General features: G+C 38.8%; 3 protein-coding genes across 3 annotated transcripts; 1 reads left to right on the plus strand and 2 right to left on the minus strand.

Annotated features, from left to right (window-relative positions):
- Positions 1 to 32: 32 nt before the first annotated feature.
- Positions 33 to 2,415, plus strand: LOC146473740 (riboflavin-binding protein-like). Its single transcript, XM_085117770.1, has one exon. The coding sequence runs from the start codon at positions 1,376 to 1,378 to the stop codon at positions 2,021 to 2,023; it is 648 nt and encodes a 215-aa protein (XP_084973896.1). The 5' UTR covers positions 33 to 1,375; the 3' UTR covers positions 2,024 to 2,415.
- Positions 2,416 to 4,224: 1,809 nt separating this feature from the next.
- LOC146473741 (steroid 17-alpha-hydroxylase/17,20 lyase-like) lies at positions 4,225 to 11,454 on the minus strand. The gene is made up of 3 exons (XM_085117593.1): positions 11,082 to 11,454; positions 6,966 to 7,123; positions 4,225 to 6,266 (listed from the first exon to the last, which is right to left on the minus strand). Exons 1-3 carry the CDS (start codon positions 11,291 to 11,293, stop codon positions 5,047 to 5,049), a joined length of 1,590 nt encoding a protein of 529 aa, XP_084973719.1. The 5' UTR covers positions 11,294 to 11,454; the 3' UTR covers positions 4,225 to 5,046.
- A 2,811-nt stretch (positions 11,455 to 14,265) lies between these two features.
- On the minus strand, positions 14,266 to 21,132 carry LOC146473742 (ubiquitin-conjugating enzyme E2 J2-like). The gene is made up of 7 exons (XM_085117771.1): positions 20,911 to 21,132; positions 20,762 to 20,802; positions 19,496 to 19,598; positions 18,709 to 18,799; positions 17,859 to 17,906; positions 17,298 to 17,378; positions 14,266 to 16,550 (listed from the first exon to the last, which is right to left on the minus strand). Exons 1-7 carry the CDS (start codon positions 21,033 to 21,035, stop codon positions 16,338 to 16,340), a joined length of 702 nt encoding a protein of 233 aa, XP_084973897.1. The 5' UTR covers positions 21,036 to 21,132; the 3' UTR covers positions 14,266 to 16,337.
- Between the last annotated feature and the right edge of the window lie 55 nt (positions 21,133 to 21,187).

The following is a 21,187-nucleotide window of genomic DNA, read 5'->3' on the forward strand; positions in this document are numbered from 1 at the left end:
CAGAAACAACGAAATAATTGTCAAGTTTGTTAAAAATTATCACCCCAGAGCAATAAAACTGTCGATTAGTGCCTCTGGCCAGAGACAGGGTAGGCTGGTTTGGATTGAAACTTGAAAAATATTAGGCTAATGTTTTTCAAGTTCTCGCATTTTTGTTTCCAAAATGCGCTAGAACAGATCAGAAGTAGTTTCTTTCAAGAATTGAGTTGATTTCTTTCCTCTCGTCATTCTAGAATTATTTGGCAGGTGATTGAAGGTCTTATTTCATCATTTTTAACAAAAGATATCAAAAACCCCATGATACTTCCCCTTTAATTCTTCTTTAACTGAAGGGTTTCACCACAGCCTCACTGAAATAATAAAGGAGTTGCACAGCTTGAGTGACACATGGTGACCTAGACCTGAAGTATGAAACTTGTCATCGTATCTTGGCAAACTGTAATGTATTCTTTTTAAAAAACTAGGAAGCTTTCTCATATTTTCACTCAACTTCCAAATTCATGGAGAATCTTCTGGCAATTTCAAATTGTGGCAAAACAGAAATTAAGTATAACTTCTTTAAAAATTCACCGATGACCGGGGTTCTATTCGTTTTTCTTCGTATTATGGACTTCTTATGAAGAAACCCTAATATCAAAGAACAAATTCTCCTATCTTGTCCCCATACTTTTCTTATAAAATTACGGGGTAGAAGTTATTAAAATATTAAGAAAATTCTCCTTGAATGACCATATCCTTAATTTTCATGACCTTAGGGTTGAATAAGCATTGATTATCGAAAACATAATGTTAAATGCCAAAACATAGTTCATCGGCTAACGAAATTGAATTCAATGCAGCATCATAACAGGATTTGCATTGGAACAATGATCCTAATAACGCTTCATTATATCACTATATTCAGATGCCGTCACTAAAGCGAGTTGGACCCTCTACAGTCAAGGCTGAGAACAGCAAGAAATACAAAGAATCCCCAAAACAAAGCCCCTCTGCCGGACTTATAACTGTAGTAAGGGCTTTGCCTACTGGGCGTTCCACAATACATTTCGAATATTCAAAATGGTCACCAGATTCCGAAAAACGAGGCTGACCAGTTATGACCTCACCTTAAATCACAGTGATCTTCACTTTTTCTTAGAAAAATTCCGATCCCTGTAGAAATGGAGGTACTCTCCCCACACCCACCCCCTCTCCTTCATGAACTTGGTATTTTATCCAACATGTGATTAGCTTGATCTTAAGGCATGAAAGTAAAATGTTATGTCATCACGACTTCGACTTAGCAGGGCAAAGTCCAATCAGTTACGTAAGAAGGTTGAATAAAACAGCCGGAAAACACACCAACGGAGATCAAAAAAGCTAAAGACTGTGATTGATGATGACTACAAAACTGTTGGTCGTAGTTTGTCTCTTGCTAATGAGCTTAGAATGCTCTGGGCGAAGAGATAAATGCCTTCCTGGCAACAATCACAAGGATGCTCCCTCCCCAGAAGACTCCATGCAGGCTTGCCAGGCTTACGAAGAAAACTCATGCTGTACAAGCGATTTCACCAGACGACTCGCTAATCCTCCTATCAGAAAAATTGGCAACTTTTCCTGGACTCAATGCAACAACACTCTGAGTCGTAAATGCGAGGAATTCATGGTCAACGTTGAATGTTTTTATCGCTGTTCGCACAATACGGTCTTCTGGAAAAACCGCTATTACCCTTCCGCTATTCTGAAAGCTCCAGTTTGCGCGGGTTTCTGCGATGACTGGTTTGATGCTTGCAAGGACGACTTAACTTGCGCCAAAAACTGGATAACCGGCTTCAACATGACAGCCGATGGAGAAAACATGTGCAAGCAGCCCTGTGAAACATTCCGAGAGTATTACAGCGACGGCAAAGATCTTTGCGAGGGCATGTGGGGCTCAAGTTTCGTGTACAGGGAGACCGACTGTCTTCAGTTGCATTTTACAGCCCCCAACCCGAACGACAAGTTGGTGGAGAAGTTATTTGGTGAAAACGAGAGCAAACCTTAAACTTCTTTCTGCGGAGCTATTGCCTGTTCCGTACCCTAGTGGATTTTTAACCTCTTTTTATTTGGCACTCCAGCGTTAACCATTCAGTGGACCATTCACCTAGAAAAATAGTTTAAACGTTGTGAACACTCAGCAGTAGATTACTGTAGGTTCTTATCAGTAGCTTTCAATTTTTTTTTAGCGGCGTTTAAGATTATTTTTTATAAATATTTTCTTCAGTTATTGACGTATCAGTTTCAGGAACTTGGATCATGTGATTTGATAGAGAAAAACATTTAATTTCTATCATTATGATCTCATTGACGTAAAATGATATTTTCTGGCCAAGTTACAACCAATGGTTTGGTAGAAAAGGAAATAATTTTCAAATAAAAACTTTTTCTGTCAAATTAGCATTTTGCATTGTGAGATTATATCAACCCGCTTGGTCTCGGGGAGTGAACACGTATATGTCCTCGGGGGTTGCCGGTGGGGGGGGGGGGGGGGGAGGGAGTAAAGGAGGGAGGATATCGTACGACCCCATAGGGGGTTCGATCTCTCACCCTTTAACACACTTACTTTTACTGAATTGATAACCTCATCATATCCATCAAACAAAAATTTTACCCCCTTTCAGAAAAAGCCAGAAGCACCAGACAGAAAGATATTTTCTAATGGTTATCGCGATTGGCGACAAGCGTAATCTTTGCGCTTCCATTTGTACCGGAAACTTTTGCTCAGGTTTTCATACTCCTTCTTGTATTTCCATAGAGCGATTTTCATTTGAGTGTCGAAAGTAGGATTGCACGTTTCTTGGATTTCATTTCTACGCTTTGTGATTGGTTAGTAAAAATTTGCGCCACTTTCTCAACCAATGAGAAGCAAAATCAAAACCAATCGTTATTAGCTCGCACGCATTTTTCCCGCGCTTGGCGCCACGCAATTTTCTTTCTTTCTTTCTTTCTTTCTTTCTTTCTTTCTTTCTTTCTTTCTTTCTTTCTTTCTTTCTTTCTTTCTTTCTTTCTTTCTTTCTTTCTTTCTTTCTTTTTTAGTTTTGATTGGTTTATTGTGTTGTTTAAGTATGTTCCGATTGGTTAGAGTAATTCCTTTTTGTTTTGGTTTTACGACACTCTAATGAAAACCGCTCTTAATCTTATATTTAAATTGCTAAGTTTTCGGTTTGCAATCTATTTTTGAAACCCATCGAGACACTAGAATTTAAAATTTCGCTACCTTTGGCATACAACAAAAGAGGAATAGGCGCTCCTTTCGGGGGGGTGTGGAAGGGGGGGGGGGGGGGGACCTAGCCTGCATAGCGACAATCTCCGTGGGGGTTTGGGCGTTTTTCGTTGTGTAAATGCGCGGAGTCATTTCTCTCGTTCCAATATCCACGCAGCCAAAAAGCTAAAACCGCACAAAAACCCCAAGGGAATCGCTCGCTTCACAGGCTAGGGGGAACTGTTTAGCCTCCTAAATGGAATACTCTCCCAGAGATGTCCTCTCTAACATACTGTTGTGGGCCTGTGGTATCAAACAAAATGCTCACAATATGAAAACTTGATTTAACTCAAAGTGGAGCTCAAAATAGGCCATTTTCATGATGGCGTCATTTTACTACAATCACCAGAATTCAGTTTGTTTTCCTTTCAAATTCAAATTTTGTAATCCCAGTGGACAGCAAAGAACAATAGCTCTAATTAGCATGAGAAAACAAAATACCAGAACGATTCTGGTCGTTGTTAGTAGTAAAATGACGTCATAGTGAAAATGTCCTATTGCACTTTTTATATATACCAGTATAATATGACAGACTTGAGCACTTGAAATAGACGGATCGAACGGCAGAGTTGTGTTTAACACTCTTGAAAGTGGAGTTCAAAGTTTGACTTAGAAGAGAATAAAGCATTAAATATCGAGTTAGCGTTGTGAGGAAAGAGTTCTGTAATTTTTTTACTGGTGCAAATGAATTTTTTTTTTTGATGCATATTGTGGCCAAATCGTCTAAACAAGCTTTGGAGAAAAACTTACAATAACCAGCATCAATTATGGCTTTTTCATTTTTCGCGCACACTCACTCTGGTTTCGTTTTCATTTGTTATTCGTTTTTTTGCTGGCCAGGTAACCATAGAAGAGAGCCTTCTTGTGATGTAAAAATTTTAGCCTGAAAGTTGACGCAAGAAGAGTATAATTTTGACCGAAAACTAGAGGTTGCTGGAAAGGCCAGGTTTTTCGTGCATTTTTCTTTTGAAACTCCCTTGCTTTCTTGCATGTTTTGCTGACCTGATTCATTGAAATGTTCTTGTCCAGGCATGATTTGAAAAATCTCCACTCTTATCATTAACCAAATATCAAAATCATCATAGTTCTGTAAAACTGATGATGTAACAAATGGAATATCACGTCTGATCTTTCATGGGTGGTAACGGGCGGTCCAGGTGTCAATTAGGTAAGGAAATGACGTGGAGTATCCTCCCTTCTAGTGTGAGGTAACACAAAATATAGGATTTCTATGAGAAGGGGCACTCAAGCCTAAATCTGGATGGACAAAACCTCCAACAGACCGTCAATACCACCACCTGACCTCCCTCGGCTAAAAACAAAACAAAAACAAAAACGGTCGTTTCCTTTACAAGTCGTTCATGTACGTTGCAAAAGCTTGTCTAATACTTCGATGGCCTTCACTACAATAATAAGGGGATCAGAATGCAGAATACCATGAAAGCTCTATAAAGGGCCCCTCCACTTATAAGCTCCACCCCTCCACCATGATACAGGCCATCCAACATTCCAAAAGAAAGGGAAAAACCAAAATACTTCACTACTCAAAGGGACTAGTATGAAACCAGTCTTGATATCCATATCACACGGCATCCCCAAATTCAAAGCTTAAAATTAAGGCGTTTTACGACCAAATTTGTGTGACACGTCAGTGCTCGAATTTAACCTACAACAACATTAAGAGAAGTCTATATAGCAGGGCAATTTGTGTGCCCTTGCCATTTTTTATCGTACAGCATAATTAATGTAAGTCACTGTCAAAGCGCTCAGTCGAAATTTGATTCAGAATGTCGAAGAGTAACGAAATTATTATTGGGCTTTCGGAGAATGGCACGTATCTTGTATGGGGTAGGAAATTGCGTAATGCTAAAAATTCCTTTCAAGCTGGGAGGATGTCCTTCTTTTTCAGCCACAAATGTAAACTTGTGAAACAGCCAGGAGACAAACATGAATAGCTCAACTTTAGCTAGAGATTCACCAGCACAAACTCGACGCCCTACTCCAAAAGGGTAGAAATTACTTAGGTTGGTGATTAGCTTTCCGTCTTCGTCAATATGGCGGTACGGATTAAACACGGTGGGGTCTTCCCAGCATTTGGGATCAAGATGAACGGATTCGGTGTTAGCAAAGACAATGGTACCCTTGGGAACACGGTAGCCACAGAGGGTTGTGTCGGTGATGGTGGCGTGAGGTAGCAGAAGCGGTCCGACGTTTCCAACCCGAAGCGTTTCTATTACAGTCGCTTGAATGAGGGGCAAATTGATTCGGTCGTGCAGAGAAGGACTCCGCCCACCAACTACTTCATCTAACTGGCGCTGAATGTCCTCTTGGTACTTTGGATAATTGACCAAAAATGCGATGACCCATTTCAAAGTAGTGCTGGTAGTTTCATAACCAGCTCCGAACATGTTTTGAATGGAATTCACTAGGTAGTCGTCACAGAGGAAAGACGACTTCTCTTCGTGGTTGTCGAATCTAGCTTCATTTCTGGCGCAAAGAAGACCTGAGATGAAGTCCTGCATTGGCTGAGTAGGATCGAGACTGTGTTCTCGCTCAAGTAAGAACTTTCGAATGATTTCGTGCATTTCGAAGAATGGCTGGATGAAACGATCGTACGCCTTAATGGGCAGATACCGCACCCACGGAAAGAAATCCAACACAGTAACCAACTGGGCAGTTTCTTCATTCTTCACGACGTGTGCGCAAAGTTTCAAAAGCCTGTTCAAATCTGGGTGAGTTGTATCGTAGCCTTCTCCAAAAGTGATTCCACAAATAACATCCGCAACGCTTCGCATCAAACAATCAGAAGGATCAAAAGGATTTCCATCTTGTTTTTCCATGAACTGCACCATTTTCTCGGCCTGCTCCGAGACTCGCTTTTCGATCATAGGAACGTCTGTTATGAACTGACGTAAGGCTGTAGTAAATAGCTTGCGATGAAATTTCCAAGCTGGGCCATAGTTACCAAAAGCGATATCTTTACCGCCTGTAAATTAAAAGATTAGTGTGTATTAGCGTGCACACTGTGCATATTCCGTCGTAGATAAGTAGTTCTTTCAACTGCATGTTTTTTTTTTTGTTAGTCAGTAAACTGAGCCGAAAATACTGATGATCAACGCTAGCACTAAGGACACAAATGATAGATCAGAGAATTAACTCTGCAGTGTATGTTAAAGTGCTAAGTGAACCTATGAATTTCCTACTGAGCGTTAGCCCTAGTAAGGAAATGGGAGACCGCAAAAGACAAAGAAAAAAACGTATGACCTCAGCGGGATTCAGCAAGTCGTAGGTGATTATAGTGTACTGAATTGCGGTGATGTGAGTGTGAAGTGTACAAATAAAAGTTGTGCCGATAGCACCTCGGATACAAATGATAGATCAGAGCCTCAACATTGTATGTTAAAGTGCTAAGTGAACCCACAAAATTTCTACTGAACGCTAGCCTGATTAGCAAGGAAATGGAAGAGCTCACGAGTCGAGGGTCGAACTAGATGTTACGCAAACCGCGCCCTTTCACGCGATATGTACAGTTAATGTTCTGGTGCCAGGGACCAGATTCTATGAGAATCCCTCCTAAGCTATAGATGTATCCGGCTAAGCATTGTTTCTGAACGAATCTGTTTCCTAGCCGAACTGACCAATACTGTTATTGACACGCTCAATACGCAGTTACTCGCAAACTTACCAAGAGTTCGGGTATCAATGGAATACGTTTGAGGTCTCCCAGCATATTCAACAGATTTCTTGACAAGCATCTCCGTAACTGCCTCAGGAGTTGATGCCATAAGGAACTTGAAGCTTCCAATTTTCAGGGAAAAGACCCCGCCATACTTTGCCCTAAGACTGCAGCAGAAAACAAACGTTTTCGTTGAAGTCTCACTATAGAAGATACCTAGTCGATAGAGGTATACTCTATCCTATGCAAAAGACGAATTGCATATCAGACGTGTATAGTGTAGATACAATAAATTTTTGCACAGTTTTGTTATACATCGTAATATTTTAAGTACGTAAATTATGATCATCCGGGTGAGTGTAGTCCTGAGAAGGACTATTTGATGTGATTGAAGATTCGACCTGAACGCGAAACATCTTCAGAGTCAACCTGAAAACCTTGCCAAAAGAACGCAATTCCTCTTATTCCGAGTAAACTGTATTCTGTTTATTCTGCTACCAGGGGCACTGAAAATGAACGTATCCTACGGGCAGAGATACCTTCGATCCTTCTAGAAGGAATCTCTACCCGCAGGGTAGAATGAACGTAATAGGTCCTAAAAAAACATGAATGGCCTTCTTTTTTCTATCGGAATAGTATCAAAGGAACGAGGCGTCTTAATTGACCTAATTGATATCTACTTGAACACTGAATCTATTAGGTTTGCTTGAATTCATGAGACTTTGATTCCTGATGAGCAACTACCACAAGTAACGTTTTCTCGATCGATTGCACCTGCAACACAGATCGAAAGCAAATTGAAGCACGTAACAAAAGGAGAAAAAAGCAGGGAAGTTTTAACAATCTCAAGGAAATAAATGCTTAAATTGTCAAAACGCTAATGAATAACCATTAGATCCATAGTTTTACCAGTACCATAAGTCTGATAAGTGAATTAACTGCATGGTAAGGAAACTGAGGAAATGGGACTTTTAAAAGGCAAAGACTAGAAATCGTTGCCTACGGTTGATTCCTACAGAAATTCCTCAATAAAAGTATTTGACCTGAGCTATTTGGGGGCAACACGCGTGGTAATTTCTGTAGTCAAATTGCTTGTAATGCTCAATTTGACGAAGCACGATTTAAGAATTCATCACGCCTCTGTTGCCCTTAAATGACTTCTCCTTAGTACCGTTTTATAACTTTTGTATTAAGTTCAGATACCAATGATTTTAGTTTCATCTTCTTTACTTTATAAATTTTTCCAATTTTAAAAATATGTGTTGTGCTAATGTAAATTGTCTTTTTACTATGAATATTAATTTTAACTTAAACACAGGACGGCTCTGTTTAACAAACCAGCGCTGCGAAACTAGACATTTCCTGATTAAATATAAACAAGACGCTGTGGGAGCGTTTACTTGGGCGTCGTTGTATTAGGAGTATCTGAGCATGCACGTTAGTTCAGTCTTTGGTGGCAGGTGAACGATAAAAGATTCGCTGAGAGTCTAAGGCATCATATTTGCGATAAACGTGATGTAGTTCGACCGAAAATGTCACGCAAACAAAATAAAACATTACTCGGCTCTTAAATACTAAACACGTCGGATTTTGTAACCATGAGGTGCATCTAAGATAATGATGGATTTTGGCGACAAAGGAGTATTTGCGGTTCCAGTGGTAATGATGAATTTTGGCGACAGAGGGGTATTTGTGCGAATACCTTTCCACCCTGATACCCTTTTTTTCTGGGCTTTCTATGAGAGATGTTCCAGCTTTTTCACTGGTAACAGCACACGATCGCAAAATGTCACGCAGAACGTGCAATATGACACGCGTGCGAAAAGACATGCGTTCTATATGGGACGCGTGCGGATAAGACAAACCTCACAGAACATCCGATTTACAGAAAGTTAACTCAACGAATCTATTTCATGATCACTGGAATAGGACAGAACTTTAATGACAAAGCGCTCTGTGAGTGACCAAAGAATGAACTATTTCAAATTATGGCTACAGTTATTTGTTTATTAAACACGCAAAAAAGAAAATAAACTTCACTCGCACTGGAAGGTAACGCAAAGGTCGAAGTGTACGTTCATGGAATTCTGTTAGTGGTTTTGCGTGATTGCCAATAGACAAAATATCATGACACAAAAGAGAGTGTTTCCAGGATTTAAAAGGGCTTTAAATGAAAGAAGCTGGGTTTATAAAGTGGAAAGACACTGCAGCTCCCGTGGCGATGGAATAACAAGCAGAAACCGTCCAGTTTTCCTTCCAAGAACCGCCGAAAATATTTTCTTTCTGAATGCCGCGTCGCCGGATGAAACTTGATACATGTGAACGATTTTAGTTGCCTAGACCGATTTCTTCCCGGTGTTCCCAATTCCTTTCTGCATCCAAACGACGGCTTCTTTCAACGTTTTGTAACATCGGAAGGGGCTTTCAGTTTTGCTAAAGCCCGGGTGCTAAAGTTGCTATTTTGGCTTTATCCAACGTAAAAATAAAAATGCGTTTAGCGTTGCGGTACTCAGTTGTTGTTGGTATGAATATGCAAATTTTCGGCGTTTACGTTTGTTCCAATGAAATTCAGTGTTAGCGATAAGATCGATTATCGATCTTATCGCTAACACTCGACTCCGAAGGAAAGATTTTTGTTTCAGATTCTACGTTTAGTGTGTCGATTTGGCGTGCCCGTGCGTTCACCTTTTTCCCTGTTTTCCGGTGAGGATCACATTTTGGTTTTATCCAAGTAAACGCAAATAAAGAAATTAATTCGTCAAGCGTTGATTGTCACTGTGCATTAGCAAACTTTCAATGTTTACATTTGTTCTGGTGAAAAGATCTTATCGCTCACACTGGACCCCGAATGAAATTTATTTTCGAAGCTTTAGTTTTAGTTTCCTACTTTACCCTAAGCCTTTCACCCACGGAATGGTCTTGAATCTTTAAAGTTAATTGAACGTTTTCTTTTTTATATTGCGGCCAGAGAAATGAAACGTTTTGCTCGGCTGTATGTAAATTCAGTGTTTACGGCCTGATCTTATCGATTACGTTTGACACCGAATGGGGATTTATCGAGAAGAGCCAAAAGAGCGTCTGAGGTTAATTGAAGTCGAACTTTTGGAAAATATCCGTCCTGAAAGGAAAGTTGCCCCTTAGTTTCGTTCAATGGAAGGAGTTAGCAGACAACACACATACTAGCTGTTTTCTTTTAAGAATACGATATTCGTTGTGTTAATTTTACGTCCTTGTTTTTTATCCCGTAATGGCGACTTATGATGAATACATGCAGACTCGCAGACTCGGCCAACATGTAGCGCACGCGCAGTAGATCACTGCGTTTTGGCGTAGACGAAGAAATCCTATTTTATAACTTGGCGCTCCGCCCAAGTAATAAAAAAAAAAAAATTTAGTCTCATCAATTTGCTGTCAAAGCGGCCTTCAAAGCCAACGGCATTGCACTCGACTGCACAATTTACTCAAATGCAATTTTGGGTCATTCAAATTATATTTTTAAACCGCAAGAATGTTTAAAATGACAATTGGTCTGCAAACGGGTGTATTACGACCGTTAGCTGACCTGTACTTTTGATTGACGCATTTCGTAGTAAATATTTCTTAATATCAGTTTTATCAACCATCTGATGAATTAAATACGATATACGGATTCACAGCCGGATATGATTTGCTCAAGCCTGCATGCATTCATGTGTTAATTGAGTTTGTGGATGCCATAGAAACCGTACCGGCGTAGAGTGTCACTATACAAATAGGTTAAATTTTTAGTATTTTCTTGCAGCGCCGCCAACATTGTTCTCCCATTTTTTGAAAATTCCTTCAGTGTTATGCAAAAATGATTTTGGGGCATTCTTGTTTCTGTTGTTAGAAATTTCTGAAGTCTACAGTTCCGTTTCACATAATTGCCATAATTAATATAAACCGAGAATGAGGATTACGGTCGAAAGAACGAACATCAAATCAAATTTAAAGACAATCGGTCAGTTGACTTTTTAGAATGTTTGTGGGCATAAGTTACGATTAAACGGATTGTATCATTACCTTCCAAAAAATATAACTGACTATTTGAATGGGAAAGTTTGATGTCCATTATTTGGTGAAAATAATATTTCGCAATTCACTTACCTTTCAAAAGCGCCGGTCAGTTTCTCCGCCTTGACGTCAAGGGAAAAGATGTTCCCTAACAAAGGCAGACATGTTAAACGCGGTCCCGGAGGCATGTCCCTGAATTCGTAAAGCACCATCATGTAATGTAGAAGAAATAACAGAAACAACAGCAGAAGAGCATTTCCAAGGCTGAGAAAATTGTAAATCGTGGCAAAGAGAGACGACGCCATGTTATGCGTTGAAGGGAAATACTAAGTTTTCAATGCGATTCACCGAACCGTGGTTTTAAACACCGCTCGTCTTAAGTACCGTTTAATCACATTTCTATTTTTAGCGGCTATTGAACCCTTTTTAACCTTAATAACGCTAAAAAAAAAATAATTCACAGTTGACAAAATCCCCTCCCATAAGGTTTTTATAACGTAGTGAAATAAACAAACAGCCGACCGGAAAATAGCTTTTGTTTTTTTCACGGCTTGACTCTTCGTCGCAAAAATTTTTCTCGTCCGCTGTTGGCCCCTGAATCTCGGCTCCGAGGATAGAGAAAGCACTACTTAGTAGCTTTCCGGGATTTCAACACATCAGTCAAGACTTTATCCTATAAGGAAAGCTACTCACTGAGCGGTACTTTCCTGAACAGTGAAATCTGAGCTTCTAGTACCGTTCATTATGCTGCACGACGTTTTTTTTTTGTCCCCCCCAAAAATAAAGAAGAAGAAGAACTTTGGATTTGTGTGTTCCACTGTTTATTATACTCTACTCGGTGGTTCTGATTTTCAGGATGCACAAAAATAAAGGAAAAAGAAAAAACGTACAGTCTAATAATTGTTAGTAGTCTTGTTTGCTTTCAAACTCTTTTGGCATGGATGAGCAGTATTTAAAGGAATTAGTTTTACAGGTTTTAAGTACATTAATCGCGGATCGAAAGCGCGCTTTTAATCTTCCATAAAACGATAAATTTTGCTCAGACGGAGTATCGCCTTCGCAAACTTTCAGCCTGTTTATTCAGCTGCGTGTTATTGAGATTTTATTTTTTTAACCGATTGGTGTGTTTCAAATAACATAACGCACTTGAGTTTAATGGTCCACCAAGTTTCGGTTGTTTTAACCACCTGCATTAAGCATTATAGAGGATTGAAAAACTGATTTATCGGCCAACGAATTTGAATTCCTGAAATGTTTGCTATGTTAATTTTTGCCTTCGATTTCTTTCACACGGCAATGCTATTCAAGAGTGAGCAGCTACTGTGGCGGTTGTCAAACGACCACGCCCCGGCCCACAGCTCTTCGATCCGCCCCCCTTCCGCTTCGCCCACTAAATTCTTTCCCAAATCACGACACCTGACGCATGCTCGTCTCTTTTGTGAATGCCAAACAGCGCAAGAAACTCACATTAAGCCCCACTACATGAAGTAACAAATATATTTTAAAAAGGTGGTATAATGAGTCTATCACTTAGACATAGCGTATACTGAGAGTTGTACCGGCGTATAAGGACTCCGAGGTACATGGGGGCTTTGTCAGTCAAAAGTATACTTTTTGATGGATACGGAATCCTGATAATACCCTGATATTTCAGTCCTGGCATATCCGGATTTATACTGAACTTTAAGCTTATGTTTGACCGCTTCGCCCTCGAATCTTCCATACAGGACTTTGTCATGATATACTTGGCTATGAACGGAGGCAGCGAGGCCGAGCAGTTAGGTGCCAGCCTTGTAATCCGGAAGTCCCGGGTTCAAGTCCCGCTCTGACTGCTAGCTGGAGTTGTTTCTCGGTAGCCCCGAGTTCAACTCCTCGGCCGCGCTTGTAAATAGCCAGCTGGTCTGCCTCTTGTCAGATTCTTAACCATGTTATGTTACATTTGAAATATTTGTTCCTGAGCGGTTTGTTTCGTTATCCCTGAAAAGCCTCTCAAGGGAAGAGGAGAATTAAGTATGTATATTAAGTATGTTACGTTATGTTGTGAATAAGGGACCATATACTGATCCGTACCATGGAGTCGAGAATATTAGGCTTTCCGACACAATGAAAGATTTCTCAGTTGAGGCTGATTACCTCCGACTTATGATAAGAAGTTGAATATATTCAAGCATTGGTCAGTTCTTAGTCTTTGATGGTTTGTGACCGTTACAGTGGGCTATCTAGTGATTCAAACCGTCGTAAAGGCGGATTAAGGTACCTAAAGCCCTGGAGCAAATCTAGGTTAACGGGAACCCCAGACACCCAAAGAGGTTCGATAGCAAAAATAAATCAATAAACAAAATAAAATAAGCGCTAGGAGATAATTTTAGTCAAAGAGCAAACAGAACATGGGACGAGTTGACGATTTCATTGTCAAGCAAATTGACAATGTTGGTGATATATAGAATCAGCTAGAATCAAGACCGTGGAATCATGCTCCAAAATCAGGGCGGGACTGAAAATCAGCTACAAAAGGCAGACTGCTTCGTCCCCAGGTGCCAACGCATTTCGGGGATATAGCGGGAAAACAGGAGCGCAGGGCTTGATGGGAAGGACGATCAATGCGAACGTGTAGTCTCCTTTATTTTCTGCAACAGTCCCACAACACCATGCGCACTACGTCTTGTGATGAAAGACGCCTGAGGAGTAAAAACCTAGGACTAAGAGAGGAATTCTGCATACATTACCTTGAATAGGTCCGTTGGGAACTCCTAACGTTCCAGTTTGCAACTTTACAGCAAGCGATAAGTACTGTTTGCACGATACAGTAAAAACCCGCGAGTTAGACCCTAAATTTTAAGAACCTGTTAGTCTAAAATTTCTAATTTAGACATCCTTTAAATAAGAACCTGTTAAGCCTTAAATCTACCTGTAAATCAGGTTCTTACTCTATAAAAATGATTTTCAAGACTCACAATTTGTAAGTAAAATAAAATAAGCTCCCAGGCATAGGAAAATAGGAAGACATGATTTACAGTGCACACATTATGGCACCACTATACACATTAGACAGTACCACTAGATTCTACCAGCCACTATACTATTTTGTTATCCAAAAAATAAGAACTTGATAATGAACCTATATAGCCAGATTTCTTCTAAGCAACATTTATATAAGAACCTGTGGAGGTTAATTTGGAAATATAGAGGTTCTAACTCGCGGTTTTTTACTGTATACTACTAACATGCTTATAAATAAAACAACTCGGAGATTAATTACCAATTTTAACAGAAACTCTTTCATTCTCGCCTATTATTAACTTCTATTTTTCAAAATCTTATTCTATGATTATACAATATGTACAAATCATTTGAAATGTTTCGTTACCCATTACACACTGTTTTCTTTAGCTCAGAGGAATACTAGTACACTGTACAGGAATTGTACACTTTTAAATTCTTTGTTTTAAAGAACACAGTGCAGGCCTGGATCAATGATAGCCTGCTAAGCTGGAGGTGTTGACCGTGTACGCATACAATGTTTTGGCGGTGGAGCCGCCATAAGCGTCGCAAGCAGCGAGAAAATAGAGATTTAGAATCGCGTTTAGGACAAACAGCAAACGTAAGATTCGCGTTTAGTATATAGATGAGAATAGTGCAAAATAATTCTGGCCTTTGATGCTATCGCAAAACTACTCAATTTTTCTAAGAAATTGAAAACACACGTTCACTTCTGCCGTTTGTCGTAAACGTACGTCTACTTCTGAGATTGCGTTCGATTGACTGTACTCCGGAATAAGAATAAGCGGAATAGCTGTTAGATCTCGTTTTGTCCTCCAGTAACTAAAAAAAACCCATTATGAGAGTCTTATGAGGGAGTTCATATCATCAATGTACCTATCTGTTTCCAAGGACCAATATTCAAAACGCAACAAGTATTGCCTCTTTCACTTCAAAAATGAAACCATTCCTCTAAACGTAAACCTAACGTAAACCTATAAATTTTTTTGTATTTTCTTTGTTTGTTTGCATGTTTTTCACTTTTTCGATTTTCACTTCTTTTTAGCCTAATTATGCTTAAACATAATTAAGTAATTTAAATTCATGTCTTAGCTCTGTTCTATTTCTACTCTGCCATCGATTCCATCATTATTCTACTGTTAATCTGTTTAATATATACAATAGAGGGAGCCCATTATTTAAAAGCCTTGTGGTTTCTGGTGGGCTTCCTCGCCATCTTTATTTTATAATTATTATTACACTGTCTTGTATTTCCTTTTATTGTGGCAAAAAACTAAACGTGTATGTATTTCTATTCCGGATGATAGGGTCAATCGAACGCTCCCTAAATCTCTCTTATACCTTTTCCCCATTGTCCTAACGGCTTCGCTGCTTGTTCGCCCAAGTATCGCCTTCGCCCAATATCCCGCTAGCTACGCAGGCTAGATCAAACTCAAAGATCACGAGGAAAGGTAAGGGGCCATTGAAGATAAAAACAAATTCCCCCAAATTAAACCATAAGAAAACATATGGGGCACATTGAAGAGAATATACATGTTGACCATATTGTTTACTGTTTAAACACAGTATCTTCAGATACTTTTACTTACCACCCCCCCCCCTTCCCCATGTGAACAAATTTAACCCCCCCCCCCTCCCTCTCAAAAACATTGTGATACCAAAAAAAATAAAAACTGCGCAAAGGAACGATCAATTCAGCTGCAAAATCGTTAGAAAAGAAACCCCTGGAGGCCTTGAAGATCAGTCATCAGTTATTCTCTACTTAATATAACCTGTTTTTCGGCTACAGCTGTCGCTTGGTCACAGTTGCCCACTTCTCTGGGAGGGCGACTGTGCGCAAGTTAATTGTGACGTTAGTTGTCACAATTAGCTTGGGAAAAATGTTTTGGAAAAAAAAGTGGGATTCAACACAGGTAGTGACAACTTGTCTTCCCTTCTAAGCACCAGTAGACATTTTCTGACAGAGACCCCCTCAAATGGGTTAACTCGTTTCATGACAGAAATCTCGTCCAATATAAAGACAATTAACGAAAAGTTTCCGTCTCAATTTTCGCGGCCCATTTTCTCGTCTGAAGTGACGGGAGTGCCAACACTAGTCTTACATGGAAAACCACGTTCAATTCACATTAGTTGGTTAAATCAGGACGGGTTGTTGGCTATTTCGTAGAGTGATTGAGATAGTGAGAGATTAATGTAACTCTCTGGTAGTGGAGAAACAAAAACAGCTAATACGCCCTTGTAAAAGGCAAGAGGTCCCCATTTAAAGACCAAAACTCCCACTGTTTGCTCTCCTCTCCTTTCCCTTAATTTATAGTTAGTATTCAAAGAATAGTTTGAAGGGCATAGACACTAGCTGTTGTCAACAGCTTTCAAGACACACTTGACCGTGTATGCAAAGGCTGCAAAGCCAATGATGACACAAATGTTCACCAGGGTACTACTAATGAGTCCATTGTTTCCTTCCCTTGTTGCACCAGCCACCCCTCCCTGAGCATTGTCATTCTGTGTTTCTTTGCACTCCTCTCTCTCTTCTCCTCTCTCCTGCATTTTTGTGCGGATTTCCTGTGAAATTGTACAAGTGTCAGGTGTATATTGTAACATAAAAATCAGCACACCAGTCCCTAGTCACTGGACTGGTTCCTGCAACAAGTTGGCCCTTGCAATGTGTGCACAAGTGGTCTGGACCCAGTTGTTCGAAAATCATCAATGCTAATCTACCATTAAGAGTTAACCAAGGTTTCCACCTTGTTGGTTAAAAATGTTTTTAAAAGCTAATTTTAAGCTAATGGTGAAGAGAAGTCTATGGCAAAACTAAAGAACAAAAAATGTATACATGTATTAGTAAGCCTCATCAAGGCAGATAAATAATACTTAGGAAGATTATTAGTGAACTCAAATGATAACAACTATGTGTAAACTTAAACTAATAGTAAACTTATCGGTATAATGCTTTAGAAATACACAGGCAAGTAAAAACTAGCGATATAATGAATGGCGTCATGACGTTGCCGAAACATCGCAACATTATATCGCTAGTTTTTACTTGCCTGTGTAATCAGTAGTAAACATAAATTATTCTAAATGTTTTTTTTGGAAACATTTCCGACTGATCAGTTACTTCCTCCATTTGTTGGTTTGACTTATGAGATTGGTCGCATAAAACCTTTGATTAGAAATGATTTACAACATATCTTGGATTCAAACATGTACATGTAGGTAACATGTCACAATAAATCTCACATTACTCAGTCCTGGGGGTAAGGGGTTATCAAAACCTAAGTCTGGCATTTTTTAATCTACAGTACTTACCTCTACTATATCAGGAAAAAGTTCGCAGAAGGTTTTATCTTTTAAGTTAAATGGTCCACTTCTCAATGCAAGCTGTCTTTTCTGAAATCAATATTTAACAAGCAACAATTGGAAATTGTTAGGAAAACGTGCATTTCTAACCTTACACTTAAAAATCACATGACCTACACTCTCTGGGACAAAACATTGGCTGAAATACTATTGATACCAGAAACAGAAAGAACACAAAACAAATGCCGGAGATCACAAAAAAGGAAAGCAATATCATCAAAGGGAAAGACTTTTGTTTAGCTTTAAACAGAGAAGAAAGGAAATCATTTCAAGCATCACTTTTCTTTTGGTCCAGCTTTTAGGGTATAGTCAGGTGCTTATAATCCATTAAATCACAGTGTAAATACGGAGTTATATTTCTGACACAATAACCAGTCTGTAATATTATTGCCAAATTAAAGTGAATCTAAGAGAGACTTGGATTCCAAGGCCAAAATGTCAATTGCGTCCTATTTTCACCGGCCTCTTTGACTGCCATTTTGTGTAAGTTGTCATGTACATGTACAATACCTGAAATTCTGATGTATCTATGCTTCCAAGAGTTGGAGAAGTCTCCACCTGAGAAATTCAAACAGAATGTACTTTTTTTTATTTAAAAAGAAAAAAAAAAACTATTTATAAATACATTTCAAGATACAGTCATACATTATCTAACAAGATACAGTCAGTCAACTGCCTAGAATAATTAAGTAAACATACTTTTATGTTATTTTACAAATCATGTGTAAAAGTACAACTGTACTTTACACAGACAACACACCAATTGAAAAAAGGGAAAAAAATAAGAACTAGCCTATATGTCAGAGATGATAATCTTGGTAATATGGGCCAGTACTTGGGTCAAGTTAAGGAGCAGTTAATTCAATTTTCCATTGTGCTTCAATTTTAGCTTGAATTTCAAAGGGAAAGCATTAAAGTACTTTGAACAGAATGTGAATTTATTATTGGGTATTTTTTATTGTTGCTGCAAAAAAAAACAAAACAAAACAAAACAAAAAACAAAAACAAAACAAACAAACAAAAAAACATGATTTCTATTCCAAGATATCATTAAAACTCTCGGAATTTAACATACTTCACTCTGTACCCTCTTTCCCTGACAAACTGTTGTACTGTAATCAATACAAGCCAGTTTGATCTATTTTTGTTTCCAATACTTGCATTTGTTAAGAAATGGAGGCCAAATTCTTGTGGAAATTATCTTCACCTTAACAAACCTTAACTCAAAGGCAGACAAGTGCTTTTACTTGTGAAGCACTATATTTGAATACACAGCTGTAATTAGTTGGGAAATATGTCTGTGTACAATCATGTAAATTGCAATTCTCTTGTCACATATTGTGAGTTATACACAACATACCATAAAACTTAATAGACCAGTTAGAATGGTTGAGACAGACCATGCCGGATTCCAAGTGTCAGGGTGAAAGTCGCTGATTGACAAACACAATCTAAGAAACATGGGGATAATATACATGTAATTATAATATTAATGCAAATGATAAGATCAATGTTAACTTATTTGACAAAAGGTCTTGTTAGCAGCAGGCTACTATTAAGTTTAAAGAAGAAGGCAACACTTAAATTAAGTTTTGAAAACATGTTTCCACAGAACCAACTGATGATGACAGTTGGTTTGAAAGCATGTTTTCAAAACTTAAAAGTGTCCTCTTCTTCTTATAACTTATTTGTCTAGTGAATGTTCAGTCCTCTTTCCCAGATGCAAGTCTTCCACCTTCTCACTTAGTGGATCTTGTTCTTTGGCCTCATAAGTAAAATTACATTATAATAACCAACGGGTATGCTGGCTGTTAACAGAGGAAGGCGAGGGAGTAGGGGAGGGGAGCTTTAAAGCATATTAATAACATGCTCTTCATGAACAAGGCATACTTCAAGCACTTAAGACGGTGTTTCATCGAGATATATCTCTTTGAACGCTTCAAATGTCCCTAAAATATGCTATGCCAGGTATGTTGCATTTGAAAGCTCTCTTCTTGGGGTGCGATGCCCCAATGAAACATGCCCTCTTGTGCTTGAAAATTTTCATCCCAGCACAGTGTTATAAAGCAGCTGTCATTAGCTTATGACACCAAGCATACATTGTAAACAATTAATTGAAATGTACATGTGGCCTGTTGAGTACTGACCTTGTATTAACTTTAAACCGTCCATTGGGTGTGATCATAAATATTCTTGGTGGTTTAAAAGGAAAGTCCTTTGGGAAAACTAGTTTACCATGATAGTAACCTCCTGTATGAACAAGAAACCACAAAAAGATTTAAAATGATTGTACAGATGAAACTTTCTGACACAACACGTACTCTTTTGCGCAACAATTGAAAATTATATTCCTTATTATTAAATAAAACCAAGTGTTTTAAATACTGGAAATAAATCACTCGTAACATTCAAAGGAAACTACTGGACATTGGGGACACAAGGGAGTATTTTTCATATCCTCACTAGTGAGGATGTTGTTGACACCATTTCCAAATCAGTGTGCACCTGCCCTTGGCTAGCTAGAATAAAAGGGTTTCATCCCCAGCTGTCAATTTTCAAATTTTGGTCGAAGATACCACTACTTTTCACTAGATGATGCGGATAAACAAGATGCATTTTCACCACCTACAGTGTTAAGTGGATACTAGTCTTTACCATGTAGGTTGTCAAGAAAAGATACCCCTTAATTGTACAAAAAAAGTTGCAGGGCGGCTTCATTAACAGCTCTGCCTGCCTGGAAACCTTTTTCTTGCTGTTGCGTCAACAGTCCAAGGGTGACTACACATGTGATTTTCATCGCACCTCTAGTAGCTACCTGACAATTCTTTAAAAAATCACATCAGCTGTACAAGCAAAAAACTCCTACATGTAGCTGTTGTGGTTCAACATTTTTGGGGGCTTAAAATTTTTCAAACCAGTTTGATTTTTATTTCGCTTTGTATCATTTTATGGTAATGAATATTGCACAAAGGAAAATAAAAATTAAACTGGTTTGTAAGATTTTAAACCACAAAAAAATTATTTTTAAACCACAACATAGCCACAGGCTGTTTAGCTCTGTCTTTCAAACTTGCCCCAGTTGTGTCTGGGTCTTGTGCATGCGAGGATGGCATAATGGCAACTGTCCAACAAAACTTGCAACCAGCAGTTTGTATTAATGAGAAAATGTAGCATTTATTTTCTCTAATGTTAATTTCAAAACGAAATAGGACACAAGAATCTCGGCTGTTTGATATATTGAGACACCATAAAATTAAATTCCCAATGCCTGGAAACATATTTATAATTTAAGCACAAATTTTAATTATAGAATTGCGTAGTAAACGCATAAATACATTATACAGTATCCGAATACATCATATGATTTACAATGGGCTTACAAAGTCTGCCGGTTGAATACAAGTTTTTCTTACCTGTATAAGGAGTATTTTCTGGCCCTCGAACAACGTAATGCCTGCCACGTAAGTGTTATAAAATCACAGTTAACAAGAGATTAGGGAAAAGACTAAAATGAATGAAGGATAAATTTGTTCACTACCGCATGCAAACAAGAAACACATACCATTCTAGAATATTTGAGGGCAGTGGAAGCGCTGTGATGTAAGGTACCGGGTCTTTTACGATTCGTAGATAATCTTGCCGTAATCTCGAAGCTGCTGTTGTGTGTACCCGTTTGTGGGAGGCCATACAAACCCGAAGCAACGCCAAATGGAAGAGAAGGAAGGAAGTTCTTTAAAGTGTTCGACGATGTGAAAATTGGCAAAATACCTCTGTTCCTGCCCCGATCGAAGTTTACCGCTGACCATAACGTGGCCTTTCTTTTCTGCGTTTTCATTACG

The sequence above is a fragment of the Pavona decussata genome, unplaced genomic scaffold (genome assembly GCF_977016875.1).
Source record: "Pavona decussata unplaced genomic scaffold, jaPavDecu1.1 SCAFFOLD_92, whole genome shotgun sequence".
NCBI classification, from domain to species: Eukaryota; Metazoa; Cnidaria; class Anthozoa; order Scleractinia; family Agariciidae; genus Pavona; species Pavona decussata.